This window comes from Acipenser ruthenus, chromosome 31, assembly GCF_902713425.1.
Source record: "Acipenser ruthenus chromosome 31, fAciRut3.2 maternal haplotype, whole genome shotgun sequence".
Taxonomy (NCBI): Eukaryota; Metazoa; Chordata; class Actinopteri; order Acipenseriformes; family Acipenseridae; genus Acipenser; species Acipenser ruthenus.
Genome location: NC_081219.1, coordinates 113,048 through 129,304, shown reverse-complemented (window position 1 = coordinate 129,304; position 16,257 = coordinate 113,048). Strand labels below are relative to the sequence as shown.

At 38.8% G+C, this 16,257-nt stretch overlaps 1 protein-coding gene across 1 annotated transcript in view; it reads right to left on the bottom strand.

The window, feature by feature from the left end:
- The window catches only part of LOC117396705 (regulator of G-protein signaling 3-like), a 107,811-nt gene that overhangs the window by 81,444 nt on the left and 10,110 nt on the right, over positions 1-16,257 (bottom strand). Inside the window, exons 4-10 of the mRNA XM_059005621.1 lie at positions 14,094-14,144; positions 13,596-13,654; positions 13,184-13,278; positions 12,394-12,462; positions 8,568-8,628; positions 6,468-6,558; positions 2,463-2,521 (exon numbers count right to left, since the gene is read on the bottom strand). Coding sequence (XP_058861604.1) covers positions 2,463-2,521; positions 6,468-6,558; positions 8,568-8,628; positions 12,394-12,462; positions 13,184-13,278; positions 13,596-13,654; positions 14,094-14,144 — 485 coding nt within the window. The remainder of the gene's footprint in view (positions 1-2,462; positions 2,522-6,467; positions 6,559-8,567; positions 8,629-12,393; positions 12,463-13,183; positions 13,279-13,595; positions 13,655-14,093; positions 14,145-16,257) is intronic.

Here is a 16,257-nt window from a genome sequence, read left to right as displayed (position 1 = left end):
GGATTGAGACCATTTTAAAAACTATATGAACGTAATTTTTATATTTTATTTATCATGTAAATCAAAGAAACTACAAAATGATATTGCAAAAGTCTACTGGAACCATAATAGTAGTACAGAACTTCATGTTAGATTTTGATAAAATGTCACATTTTTAATTTGTCAGTTTTTCGTTAAGTATATGAAAAACTACAAAGCGGTATGTAATTCAATATGTTAACGTAACATTATTCAGCAGGTTTCATTTGACTTTATTAAGCAAAATTAGTTAATTCTATAAGGTGATGCTAAACTTTTGGCCTTAGCTGTAGAACACACACACATATAAAGTATATAAAACCATGAACACCACACTAACCCTTAACAACACAAATCGCAGACATCACACTACCCACATAATAACAGTACACACAAAGAAGCAACAACATTATTAAAAAAGCAGACAAACCCCACAGACCTGCATGCATCTGCGCTCCGAACATACTTTGCAAAGCCTATAAAACGGGTTCATGTTTTCGGGTGAAAAAGAAGTGTCCTGCATTCAGAAACGCAGACCCCCAAACAACAAGCTGCAGGGCTCTGTTTGAGCTGGCCGGATTAACCACAGTGAAATTGGCATGGCCACTCATGGGAACCCAGCAGCAGAAAGAATGGCAGGAAACGACCTCTCACCTCCCCAAGCCCTGGCTGTGCTGTGTGCCTCTACATGATAAGCTAGAGGGCTTCCTGAACACTGGGAGCAACAAGGAGGAAAGCTACCTTTTATATTACAACTCCTCTCATTAGTATTCTCAGCTCTGTGCTCTATCGATGCAGCCGTTTGTTCTTGTGGCATACTTGGGATACGTGAAGAACATTGTTATTCTAATGCTCCCACATTCACTTTTTACAGAAAGAATTAACACCATCTGAAGTCAACAGTCCTTGTTTCAGTGTTTTGATGATAAAAGGACTTGCTTTCAAACATGCCCAAAAACAAAAACAAAAAAATTGAACAAATAAGCGTGTTTGTGAAAAACATGTGCTAAAAAGAATACTCCTCAACTGAAAACTGCATCCTTAAAGATTTCTTTCTTTCGGGCTAGAAATTGAGGTACTTCTTTTCAGGTCAAAAAGCCCGAGTCAGAACATTACACATGATTTCCCACAGCTACAAGTTTAGTGATTCAAGTGCAGTACAACTGAACTGAGCAATAAACAGAGACGACCCCTTCAAGTATTCAGCAATGCAGTAGTTCTCAACTACAGTCCCGATTTCTATTTCAATATTGTCCTATTTTGTTTGTTTATTAAGTTGCATTTGTAGTGTAATTTGATAATGCACATACACATCACAGTCTATCCACACTAATTTTTAAATGTGCACAAGAAAGCAATGCAGATTTAAAATAAACACTTTTTTTGTGTGTTCGTCAAAAAACTGAATTGTTAATGACTTCTAAAGGACTGGAGCTGCAATCATTAGTGAACCCAGAGTGCATCTAGGAGTCTGAACCATTCCCCGACACGCTGGGGCTCTCTGGAAATCCTGATACAAGAACCTAAAAACGCCCAGCATTAATCAGGGCACTTACTGCATCACTGCTCTCAAACTTGAAAACTCCCCGTCATTGAGAAATCTCAAAAGGAAGGAAGGGTAGGAATGATTGCTCAGTGTGTTTGCACAACCAAACATTGTGCTAGAAAACAAATCCCGTTTCAAAGTCCAGTCTGAGGAATACAGCGACGCGGAATCAAAGCGAGCAGATCAATCGTAAACATTGTTCAGACCCATTTCCTATTTCAGCCCTGTGTTTGCGTTTCCTATTTCCCATCTTTGTCTCTCATATAAAATCACCACCAGACATTTGTCTAGGAAATGTTATTGCGAGATTGTGTTAACCATCATCACAGTGACATCTGTTTTTAAAACAGAACACAAACACTGGTGCTACCCAAATCTATCTGTCATCAAGGTAACATTGTGTAACTCTCACTACAATGAGATTGTCATTTGCAGATAATACCATTTGAAATTATTTGGAATTGTAATGTTATTACAGTTGTCTGCCACATGTCTATTCAATGCAAAGTATCTGAAGTGTTTTTTTAATGATGCAGCTAGCTTGTATTTGATGGATGCATTTAGCATTCTAGTCAGTGCTATTAAAGCAAATCATAACCACAAAGTATTAATGATAGTTTTTTCCTGCTACTGAATACACTGAGAGTGCCACAGAACCAGAACCAGCCTTCTAATGTTCTTTGGTAATCAAACTTAGGACACATTCATTAGCTGAAGCAAAACTGAAGCAGCTTACCATCTCTCTAACCAAAAACGGCATACCATATTAGCTGGAACTACACAACTGAAACAGCGCTAAATACACCACATAATTCACCTTGTTTTAGGGTTAAAAAACACCTTAAAGCTGTTAAATCAACAAACCCTAGAAGCAAAAGTGAGGAAGATTTCAACTCACCGTTAAGCTGTCCATATTCTCAGGGCTTCTCTCGGTGTGTGCTGCATGGTTTGGAGCTTCTGCAAGCAACACAAAAGAGTCAGTGGCTGGAAGACATGTTACACAGAGACAGGGTGTTGCGTGTCCCAAGAAGAATATTCCGTCAGCAGAATGTATATACAGTGTCAGCAGTCCAGTTCTAGAGACTCTGCATTGAACCATGAGGTAAGGAGCTAGCAAGAAGGAAGCTGAACTCAATCAGCCCATTATCCACAGGCCTCTGCAGGGTTTCCATGGTGACTACTACTAGTGGATGGTGCAATGTTATTTTAAATATTCCTATAAAGGAGACCATTCAACTACAGGACAATGGATCTAGCCTTCCCTCTGCATTATATAGCTGGAATGTGAAAGCTACCCTAACCATTTTTTTAGCTGTATTTTCTACTATAAAAAAAAAAAAAAAAAAAAAACACACCACCACCACACGTCGTGAGGATTATGGATTATGAAACGGCACCACTATAAGAAAAAAAGTATTAATCTATAACACTATTTAAAAAGCATGGAGCACTGACCAATACATTTACTACATAGCAAGATCCTGCGAAACATCATGTTTTATAAATTAAAAACTGCTTTGGATGTTAGTTCCACTTTTAGAGCCCTTTTGGCATGCTGTATCATTACCAGTGTTCAGAACACTGAAGGCAGTGTTTTTACTTGAACTCTAGCTTTTTATTACTGAAAGATTGTATGTTCAAGTGTTGAGTTCACAGATCCTGATAAGCCCTAATCCTGGACTGTGAAATCAACTGTAAGCATTTGGATGGGGCTAAGAGGGATATTTGTCAAAGGGACTGGGTATGAATTACTCCAAGAACAATACAAGAGCACACTTAGCAACAAGAGCCACAGGCACTAAAACTGCTCGGCTCAAGTCAATGTTATGTAAATGCGGAACGTCTATGAGGTCCTACAAGGGAAACACAGCTACTCGCATGTTTGTATCCACTGCTGTTCGGGTCTTGTATGGAAAGAAAGAAAAGCTGGTTCCTAAAAAAAAAAAAAAGAAAGAAAGCCGGACAAACTTGCAGAGGAGTCGCGTTCGTCTTTCAGTCGCGTTCCTCTTTAAACAATCCCAAGTATTATTAGTCACACGCAGATAACATGCATGCCCCGTGAATGCTGTAAACATGAAGTCTGAGCAGCCTTCTGTATGTGACAGACAGGCTCCTCTGTATATACACACACACACATACACTTATACTGTTAAACAAAGCCCCGTTTTATCAGAACTACAAAAACAGGTATGCATGTCAAAATGGAAGTGTGACTTGCATATGTACATCAAGGCAAAGAGGCACTTCGAGTCTAAATAACTTGAGCTAAACAATGCCCTTGCTATTATAATCACTTGTGATTTCAACTGTTCTCAAAGATGCTATACAAGCTTCGCTTTGTGCAGCTTTTTTGCAGGTCTCAGGGCTATTTAATAGTATACTATATTGCATAACACCTTCAAATACATCACACTGAAGCTTCAATATCCAACAATATTAATGCAAATCAGGAACACTTATTTAAATGAAATTTAAAAAAAAGTAATTTATCAAGGACACCCATGTATAAAGAACTGCCATCTACAGCGAGTGTGCTTTCACTATGGATCTGCAGGACAGGCCCAGGGGCCAAAGCTGCCCTTAGCTAATCTGGTTATGAGCAGCACAAATTCAGAAAGACACCCAACGAAATGGGCAAGACACTAAAATTTAATCAAACCCTGGAATGGAATCTAACAGGAGGGGTTCTTTATCCAAACTACAAACATGTTGTGGGTCTAAAATCCTTCCTGCCTTCAGAAACTTGTGAGCTGGTTGAATAAAACGTGGTTTTATTCTGCATTGATCAGGGTTGTAGTAGCTCGTCATTTTTTCAAAAACTTTGTGGAAAGTTTTTAACAGTTTGTTTATATTGGCATCTGTGCTGTGCAACTCTTGTGCCAGTGCTCAGTATGTATTTATTAATTCTGCAACTTTATCATATGTTTGATGAACTGTGTAAGATCCACTAGTCCCTTACCATGCGTTGCAATCAGGGAGAGTAGAGACACCAGGTGGATATTGCTGCATGCGATCTCTCAAATCAATGCTTTTTGATTTTGTTGGTGCATCTCATTGTTTCTACAACAGCAAGTCTCAAGGTAAGCTTTTTCTTTAAACACATCAATTTCTAGAATGGCCATAATTGTCCCTCGTAATTAGGGGGGATTTTCTAATTATCCAGAATTGAATGTGTTGATTCCTAAATCATCTTTAGATGAGTTTAGCTGGAGTGGCTACACGGACATGTGGAGGTTTAGGACTAAATTGCAGGTTAGTCCTGTCGTTTTAATTCTCCCATGAATTTCGCAGGGACCTAGTTATGATTACAACTGCAGGACGAGGAAGCTGGATCTGTGTGGAGCAGTGGTTAGGGCTCTGGACTCTTGACCGTAGGGTCATGGGTTCAATCCCTGGTTGTGTACACTGTTGCTGTACCCTTGAGCAAGGTACTTTACCTTGATTGCTCCAGTAAAAACCCAACTGGATAAATGGGCAATTGTATGTAAAAATAATGTATAAAAAAATAATGTAATTGTATGTAAAAATAATGTGATATCTTGTAACAATTGTAAGTCGCCCTGGATAAGGTCGTCTGCTAAGAAAATAATAATAATAATAATAATAATAATAATCTCACATCAAATAGAATAGATAGCTGATAACCCCGGATTACAACTGCAGGATGAGGAAACTTTATCTCACATCCAGTACAATAGATAGAGGAACATATCACGGGTATTAATTCAATGATGTGTTAGAATCATTGAACGTATACACATGTCCCAGTCTAAATTCTACAGAGAAAATATTTTAAAAGTACTTCAAATACTTCAGCAATTATTGGGCCAGTTTGTTAACCCCATGCTGGCGGATGAGCATCAGGAGTTGTACACTGTAGAGAACCACTTATCCAATTGTCATGAAACATCCTATGGACCTTCTTTAACTCAAGTTAGAGTTTCAGAATCTTCAGTATATCTAGACAATTGTCTGTATTTTTACATATGATTCTTGCCAGGCCTTTTTGTGGCACGATTTGAGTGCATCATAATCGGGATATATGGAGGAGCCCAATCTGTCTGGGGCAGATTTACATACATCTAGATGTTATCAACGATACCACGGAATGCTCCAAACCAGAACAAAAAAAAAAGGTATCAAAATAACCTGCCCTCAAGCAGACATTGTCTAAGGACTTTATTTGACAAAACTTTATATCAGATTAACAATTTCTATAAATTATATATAAAAAAAAAAAAAGTAAGTGATGGCAGATAACATGCTGAAGAATACTGTTTATTTAAGCATCGAAAAGTAAGGACTGATACCACAGAAAAAAAAAAAATCCAGTTACTTTGACTGTATATCACAATCTGCATTTTAATGGCAGAAAAATGACACACATGCAATCGTTTATAAAGACGCACAATGCAATTATCATAACATTTTCAAATGTAACATTGACTTAGATACACAATAAAGATCATCTAAATGTGCTGGCTTTGCTATTTCAATAGTCTTCTGTCTTATTTCCAGTAAATGAAAAACTGACAAAGAATGACTACAGATCTCATTACAACGCGATTAAAATGTTGCGTTTTGTTTATAAGTAGAAAGAATGGATAGCAGCTTGCTGGTCACACAGTTAAAGCCAGATAAATGCAGAAATGTGTGGACATGCAGTATCTAAACACCAGACCCATCGTCAGGCATAGTGTCATTTAAACAACAGTATCCCATGGAGATTATTCTGAGAAATGCTTTTAAAAGACGAATGATATTTGACAAGGTACTGGCTATTCTAGTGATAACCCTTTTAAACTCATGCCTAACCTACACAAATCAGTTCCAAGCAAAGCATACAGCACTTCCTTTCTATTAAAATAGATCATTAAAATCAGAATCAACTTGCACAACTTACCCTGACGCTGCTTGCGATGCCGTGCAGCCACTTTCAAATGCTTCGTCCTTCCCAGCTCTTCTCCCAGGAGATAGTACCAGCCACCGATTTCCTGAGACATTCACATCAGAAAAATCAAGAACAACCACCTCGATATGCACAGCAGCTTTTACTGTAGAAATGACATTTCAAAAGACTACGTCGTGTTTAACAGCAGCACAGGGAGCTCCACACAAACTCCGCTGGCTTGTACATCATTCAGCTCGAGACTTTCAAACACAGATTGCGCCGTCTGGGAAAAAGAGAATTTCAGTTTCATCCAGCAGCTGATATACCCCAAGCAGCCAGATGGCTTTTTGTTATATAAAGGAAAGCCATGGATGTCAAGCAGGCTTCTATTGTAATCCTGATAAAATGCTTACAGTCCACATACATAAACATCATAACAAATAGATTTGCCTTCTATAGGAATTCAAATTAAATGGCAAATCAAAAGGGCAAAAGAAACAGCCTGAACTGCAAATTAAGGACAAAAATGAACCCACATTTAAATGAGGCAAACCCAACAATCACTCTTACACATATCCTATCTGGGTCTTACTAAATATCTATGCGTTAGGCATCTGATACAGCGAGCACACAGACTGGAACCACTTTCCACTTCTATTGAAATATAATGTCCGTTAAGAGCAAGGCAGCCACAAATACACTCAGCAGCATGGAAACATATTTATACCCCACAGAGATTTCTGAAGAAAGAAAAGCTGGTAATTCTGTTATAACACGACTCCTGCTGTTAATTCACAGAACATTAACAGCCATAAGAAGAACATAAGAAAGTTTACAAACGAGAGGAGGCCATTCGGACCATCTTGCTCGTTTGGTTAGTAGTAGCTTATTGATCCCAGAATCTCATCATGTAAGTTTCATTTACACAGAGTGGTCATGAATAAAATAAAATGCAATGTGTTCAAAGAGAAGCCAAACCGGTGCAGTGAGTTTAAACATCACTCAGGAGATGATCAAATACGAGGGACAGCAATGTAACCTAGTGGTCAGAGTTACCACTGAGTAAAATTCAATTTCTTTACGCTTTTCATTCACACTGCTCAAACTTTACCTTCTTACACCAATCAGCTGGCACAAACACTTCCAGTTTAGCACTGGGATTTTCATCAGTCAGAGAAGTATCAGCATTTTTTATTTTCTGAAATGTGTTTCTCCCACTTAGCTTTTTCCTTTGTGCACTATTGTCCCTTGCTAAAATAGTGCAGCCTTGAAGTGCTCCCCGAGGGCTGTCAGAGTGTGTGTGTGTTAACAGAAAAAAAAATAACAAGAAAAAAACAAACACAAGATACAAGGCATTGATTGATTTAGTAACGCCCATATTGAACTGTACACAGATTGAAAAAATAAACAGTTGTGTGTTGCTCCATATTAAAACAGGTTTTAGTCACTTATATAGTACGACACATGCAGTAATGTACAAACAAATAATGTTTAATATAAAAACATGCCTTTTAAGTATATAAAAGGTCATGTGTGGCTGTAATATATCAATTTTATAACATGGAGAGACAACGATAACGATCAATTATTTATCAGGTGTCAAGTAAATGTGGTAGTGTTTAACTGCTTGTTAATCACCTGGACAAAAAGGGTTCTGTGTGGAGATCACTGAGGGTGCAGACGAGTCTGTGAGTGGAAGCGTGTCTGACATTGCTGAAACCGGAAAAGAGTTTGAAACCTAAACCAGTATACACTGTGGATTTTCATCTGTCGGGGATTACTGTGCTTACATTCCTGGGGGGAAGTGTGGAATTGTTTTCTTGTCGGGTAAACAGCTTAGCCGTCCTGACTGTGTAGACAGGGACAAGAAAACCGCTGTACAGTCAGCGCTCAAACAAGAGCTACGGTTACTCTGTGTGTTTATTTTGCATTTGCTTCTTTAATCCCGTGTGGGGGGAAATAAAAATAAACCCTTTGATTTGCAACTGTAAAAAAAGAGTCTCCAGCCTGTTTCTTCAGCGCAAGCCGGTCACACTAGCACAATATATTTCATGAAAGAAATAGAATTAAATGTGACCATTTCACAGTATGTATCTTGAATGCAACACTTACCTTTTCATGCGCAATTAAAGAGCTCACCCCGAAGCTCATGCATCCCAGCAGCTCACTTTTCCTGTACAAACATTCAAAATGCAACTGAATGAGCAAAAACCCTGCCGCTGCACTTCTATTATTTAATATGAATTCACTTGAAATAGAAAGAATTGTCATTGTGTAGTTTGTGCTTCAGTTTATTTACCCCCAAACAGTTTGCTTTGTTTTTGCTATGGCAAAACACAGTATATATATATATAATAATAGTTATACAATTCTGTGGTTTGGGTACAGAAGGAACTCATGGAGTAACAAGACAGCAAGGAAGGCAGACTATTGCAAAAGAAAGTAGTAACGCTAAAACAAACTCCTTTAAACTGTCACGGCTGACCCCGAACCAGTTATTATGTGTAGTAAGAAATTGGATTCCTTTGCATGGAGAATTTCAGTGGCTAGAGTTCACGGCTCCTCGATTGATTCAGATTCAGTTGTATTAAGTCTGCCCACTAATAATGTAGAGCAAAATAGGTATTGTGGTGTTTGCAGAGCCGACCCGAGCTGAACCCAAGACAGAAGTGGAGTCCTGCTGGGAACGAGCTGAAACATTGGACATGGACTAGATGATTTAAAAATGAAATGTATTAATGAAATGCATGTACTATACTCATTTGCAATGTTTAGTAGTTTTCAGTTTGTATTTGTAATATTTAATAGTTTTAGTTTATAACCATTGCTGTAGGAATGCTCCCTCTGTATGACCCTTTAACTGGAGCAGGGACTGCCTGACACTCTAACCCAGGCAGCTGTAAACCATCTCTTATCAAGATGGGCATAGCTCCAGAATAGGGTGCTGGAATTTCTACTGAAACTTTCTAGTCTGAATAACAGAATAATGCTATATTACTAGATACATATTAACATGCTTGTTCTAAATGGTATAGATTGTTGTGGTAACATATAATCATAGGTAGTGATAATTATTGTTAGTATGAAATACTATGAACAATTTTTATGTATAAGATCATATGATTCACTTTGCTTAATATGATAGCATACCTGAAGCTGTTTTCCATCAAGATGAGCATAGTTAAAAACTGAGTCCTAATTCAATGAAAAGAATTACTGTGTGCTTACATTCAAGAATTATAACTTCTGAATATAAAGGGAAAAGGAGTTAGGAGTATTCTTAAGGGAAAGAGAAAAACAGAAAAGGATTAAAAGACCTCGCTTTGAGTCGGTTTCTGCTTGTAATTCAGTTTTAAAATAAGTAGGTGAGTAAGAACAACCTACAGTAAAAGCAGACTATAACTTAAGAAAAATAAGCATTGTCAGAAGATACACCACAAATAGAGAGCAGAAAAATTGAATAAAATCCTATTGTAATATTGCGGATATACTGCTGCAAGCAGAAAGTAATAAGGTTAGCAGCCATACGCTATAAGAAGTAATGTACTAGTTTGACTCTGAAGTTAAAAGACGCAGCATAAAAGATGTTGTGTTTAAAATACAAAATAAAAAGATTGAAAAAATATTGAAGAATAACTTTATAAGCAAAAGATAGGCTTTGGAAAAGTAAACTCTGTGTAACCTGCTTTATCGAACTTTCTACAAGCCTGCCCTTGGAGGGATCAGTGCTTGAGGCCAAGAGGTCTTCATTGGCAAGAGAAGCGGGGATTCTCTTATCAGGAATTTAGGGTGTCAAGGCTAGAAGTATTTTTCAATTTAGAAGAAGGAAGGACAGAATAGAAATGGTCTAATTCCAAAATATATTAAGATAGTTAGTTGCCGGGCGGAACAAGCACGTAAGATACAGGTGTAAGGAAAGTTCTAGGGAACATTAATCACTATTAAACTTGGCAAGAAAAGAGGTGTCTCCAGCAAGCTGGTTTTAGCCAGTATGTGTATAGCTGAAAAATACAGGGTCATCTGGATGTCAATTAAGTTCAAGCTACCAGGGGCCCATAGGAGAAAAACATTACAGCTTTACAGCTCAGTAAAATAGTTAGGTTTTCCATAAGGAGAAAACTCTACATTAAAAAGATATAAGATGGAAGTTCCCTATAATACCTGCTAAACACACACCTGTAAGGAAAGAAGGAAATTAATTTGAGAGTGAGATGACATGAGGGAATATATTTTTGAAAGCCAAGTTCATGTAATCAATTATAACCATTATAAACTATAAACTGCTATATTATAAACTGTTGGTGTTGCATATATTCAAAAACACCACTTTTCCTATATTGGTGTTGCATATATTTAAAACACCACTTCTTTTTGTAATACACACATATTAAGTAGTGAATCAAAACAGCAAGGATTTTGTGAACTCTGCTTTACCTGAATTCTTCGGATAAAGGAGGGGGCAAAGGATGAGTGGGTGAGATCATGGGCCAGTGTTGATTTATTGGTATATGAGTGGGACTGAAGAGTTGGTTGAATTCCTTATAGATTACTGTTTGCTAAGAGATAAGGACTGTCCATGGGGATTGATGATTGGGACTAATTGGGGCCTCCTATTGCTTTCAATGGGACGAAAATTGTATAAAAACCCTGGGCTGATCACACTAGGGCACCGCACTCAAGCTTGGCAGAGCTTTGTGGTCCATCCTTTGCAGATCTCCACAGAACAGTCCTTCTCTTTTGTTCACGCTACTCTTCCTTATAATAGGAGGTAAGCATATTAATGGTATTATTGTATCTCGCATTTATTGGTTATATTGCTATGAGGTTTTGAAACAATGTTTTAGTATTAAGAGTGTTATATTGAATGTGCTAAAACATAGCAGTGGGTGCTTGTAGGCTTTGTGCTTAACCAGCCTGAGGGCTGCACTGAATACATATAATTGTATTATGTTATTGAAATATTAAATGCTGAAGCTTGTAATAAACTTAGGATTGCTAATTATTGTTACTTGTTTTCGGGTTTTGGTGGTATGCGCAAACTACTAAACCAATATTAAAAGCATTTTAATAAAACGAAGGAGCGCTGATGTTGCTCTGATTCGTAAAACTTTGAATAAATGAGTCTGAGTGATTTTCTTGATTCAATAAAAAGGTTTTAAGGACACACCGCTCGTCCAGTGCTCGAACATAAACCACTAGGAGTTTTAAACATCTCTGTCCTCCTTAACGTCTCCCCTGAGTTAAGAGTGTGTGCAGAGCAAATAATATAAAAGAGAACGTGAAAAGTGAAAACGTGACAAAACCATGTGTAGGCTAATAAGTATATTTGTGTATCTGTGCGTGTGTTTGTGGATATGGGGATAGGAATCAGGGTGAAAATGTTGCTTCAGTCCTTGACCTTGCTGTAACCAAGAAAGTTGGATCTTGACATAAAATAATGTACTGCCCTGTATGATAGTATATGTATTTCCAATTAGTTAACTGGACTGCTGCTGTGATTTCTCTCAGGAGTGCTCTTTAGCGTTTAGTTATTTTTAGGATATGCAATGTGTCAAGAAGTGTGTTACAAGTACTAATTTAAAAAGCAAAGAGACTTAGTCAAGTCTGCACATTGGTTGACTTTGCATTATCCTTTCTAACAGTTGCATGGATTGTGAAACATCCCAGGCCAGGGTGGTATTATTCATTAATATCACATAAGCAAGTTGTTGCCGACCTTGCAATCTGGTAAGTGTATCCTTCTGAAAACAAACATTCAGGCAGCTGGTTCAGGCAGGACTGTGCATTCAATCATTACTATTCAGCATGAAGTCTCTCCAGGGAAGAACAGTTAGTGACCAGCCATTGTTCCAAAGTAACAATGTGGGATGAGAACAGGAGGTATGAACACACAATACTTGGAACAATGGAAATCAGATAATGAACATAATATATTTACCTGGAGTTTCTGTCACGATTCCAGACTGTAACCAGAAGCCTTTTCTGATAGTCTCCATCTTTTACTGAACTACAAACAAGATCAAAGCTTAATGAGATTAATGAGAGAAAAATCAGTTCTTTAGATATGACATTGAGACAGTCAGTCAGAGAGAGAAAGCCTCCATACACTGCACATTATGAGACACTTAACTTGTGCTACAGAAAGTCCTTAGCAAGTTTCATCGTAATTGTACAAGCGTCTCTCTAGGTATATAAAAAAACAAGAATGATTCTACATATCTAGACAAGGCATTTTTAAAACTAGAGCCATCCGTAATGAAAGAAGTGTAGATCCCCATGACCTCGAGGATCCTCCATAGACCCCCTAAACTCTCAAGAGCGTGTGCGTAAGAGCGGCCAGACCAATCTATCTCATACCTAAGCATGTCTCTAGATATACAACTTAGTGTACCATACAGAGAGAGAGACACAGGCAAACACACAGAATAAATTCATGCAAGTGGATAAACCTCCCAAGTGAGCAATACAAGCTTCCTGTCTTAACAGGGTCTCTCCCAATATTGCAAAATAAATCAATGAAGGAGATGCTGCATTGGGATTAGCATTGGCAGTTCAAAAGCTTCACAAGAGCAGGTGGTTCTACTACCTACAATCTGAAGAGCTTGTGGAACACTGGGATTCTGCAGTTCTACTTAAAATCTGAAGAGCTTGTGGAACACTGGGATTCTGCAGTTCTACTTACAATCTGAAGAGCTCATGGAACACTGGGGTTCTGCAGTTCTACTTACAATCTGAACAGCTCATGGAACACTGGGATTCTGCAGTCTGGAACAGTCTTTGTCTTTTGACGACTGCTGCGGTCAGTATCAGGTACAAGAGCCATCTGGAAGAGTTGTTAAAGCCAACAAATAAAGATGCAAGTCTTACCATTTTCTAAATGCTACTGAATTTAATGAAAGTTTGAAGTGATCAAAATCAAATAAAACACACTACATAATATAAACAGCAAGTTAAGGGTTTGAACAAGGTTTAAAATTATACTGCATACTATAAAAGAAATTACAATACTGCGCTAGTATGAGTTATAGATAGTTATTTTATAACACAGCATAAAGAATTCCATATATTAACTTGTGACCAAATAGATGAGAGACACAGCAAATGAACACAGCAAATGAAACACAGAGATACACCCCTTACCTTAACGTAAGAATCACAAGTCCTGTATTCTTTACCCATCAGCCCTTTGGCTTCCATGACTGTAAACAAACCCAATATTAGTGTTAGAGCAGTCTCTCAATAGTGCAGTTATAAACCCAATATTAGTGTTAGTCTCTCAATAGTGCAGTTATAAACCCAATATTAGTGTTAGTCTCTCAATAGTGTAGTTATAAACCCAATATTAGTGTTACAGTATATTAATAGCCATGCCTTCCCAGCCACTTATGTTGACTTGATGCATTTAATTTTTCTACAAGACAGGCATACTGCCCATGACAACATGAAGAAATTAATACATCTAAAAATGCCCACTGTTTTAAAGGACGGATTATAGATGTAGGGTTTTTTTATTCCAATTGCAGAAAGCTGGATTACTAGAACTACTGTGTGAAAAAGCAACCGTGAGCCTGCCCTTCCTGAGCGTGCTTGCACGTTTCAGATACATTGTATGGTAGTTAAATATCTGGATGCACTTACTATGAAGAACAATAACCCCATCCTCTGTACTGAGTGACAGTTTCAGCTGCCCTGCAGAAGGAACAAGATACAAGCCATTAGAAGGATCATTCTCACTTGAATCATCATACATCTTCAATAGGGCACAGAAAGAGACATTCAGAAACAAATGACGAAGAAGAATTGAACCAGCTGCCAATTTTATGAGTGATAAATCAAACAGCATCTTTGGTCCAGTGCTTCGTTTGCAGTCATACTCCTGGTAAAGTGAACATGCAGTATTACTATCTTTATCTCTGCAGTCACATGAACGTATGGGGCCCAATTCAGAGGAAATGCGGTAAAAGGCAAACGTACGGGCAAAGCACTTTACGTCTGCGCTGTCCACTTTGTGGTGTGATTTTGAAAGAGTTTGAGCTGGCCGCTGACCAATGTTCTTTACTGCCATAGCACCGTTTGTTAATGAAGTATTTAAAAATATTTACATTCATTGAACATTTTTGGCACATGGGACTGCAATGTTTTGTTACATTCATGAACAATAATGTTTACACTTCTAGCCTTCGCAATACAGACCTTATTTAAGATCGGTATGGGAACTGATTTGGGACGTGGCTTCATTCACTTTAATGCAGCTGTGAAGATTTGTATGAAACACTTTTTAATACATAGGCCTACACCTCATACTTCACATTTTCTGGAAGTAATTGAGTCCAACGTGTTTCAAATTGGAGTGTGCACATATTCATTTAAATGTGGGTCTTCTGAATATCCGCAAACACGTTTCAAACACGATACACACAGAAAACAAGCATTTAAAAACATGAAGTGATCTGGAATGAATGATTAAACACAGGTATGAAATAGGGGCTTTACAGTATTTAAGAAAACTGGTTTTATGTTTTAGAAGCCTTTAACATTTTAGATCAGCACTAAAGTTTATGAAGCCAGCAGCAGGTGTGTATTGATGAAACCTACTGGAGCTGTCCGAAAAATAAACGGTACATTGTAAAACCTTAACCTTTACTCATGTGTATGTTTAATTAAATACCAGCCGAGTCAACCGACACACACGCCAACTCAAGCTTACTAACACTACAGTATAAAAAACAAATACCGGGTACTAACTCAGGTGGCAGTTACATCAGTTACTTGAATAACAATATATTTCCTGTTTATTCCTTATAAGAAATCCAAAAGTTAAAATCCTGTGTGTCCAAAAGCAAACAGTTGCCTCTAAGATTTCTTCCCAGTGTAAAATACAAATGCCCTCACTGAAGCAAAACCAGAAAAAACTTATTTTTTTTCAGTGTATATGAAATAAAGTGCTTTTGCACAGCTGTGTTGTGACAGTCAGTGTTAACAGTACAGTGATAGGCTACTGTATAAATAGGAAGGTGGAAACTGGAAGGTTATTCATATCGTTGAATAAAAAGCAAAGTGATATGAATGAAGTGGTTTTCCACAGCCTGGGCATTTCTATGTATGGTATCTACAAATAAAACATTTGCCTGCTAGTCAGTGCTGTGTTACTGAGGCACAGTGAGCTGTATGATAGTGAGGAACCGCACTCACTATACCCCCTGTCCGCTCCATCCCCACTGCACCCCTGGTAGTACAGACGCCCCGCTCCACTCCACTGCACCCCTGGTAGTACAGACGCCCCGCTCCACTCCACTGCACCCCTGGTAGTACAGACGCCCCGGTCCACTCCACTGCACCCCTGGTAGTACAGACGCCCCGCTCCACTCCACTGCACCCCTGGTAGTACAGACGCCCCGCTCCATCCCCACTGCACCCCTGGTAGTACAGACGCCCAGCTCCACTCCACTGCACCCCTGGTAGTGCAGACGCCCCACTCCACTCCACTGCACCCCTGGTAGTACAGACGCCCCGCTCCACTCCACTGCACCCCTGGTAGTACAGACGCCCCGCTCCACTCCACTGCACCCCTGGTAGTACAGACGCCCCGCTCCACTCCACTGCACCCCTGGTAGTACAGACGCCCCGGTCCACTCCACTGCACCCCTGGTAGTACAGACGCCCCGCTCCACTCCACTGCACCCCTGGTAGTACAGACGCCCCGCTCCACTCCACTGCACCCCTGGTAGTACAGACGCCCCGGTCCACTCCACTGCACCCCTGGTAGTACAGACGCCCCGGTCCACTCCACTGCACCCCTGGT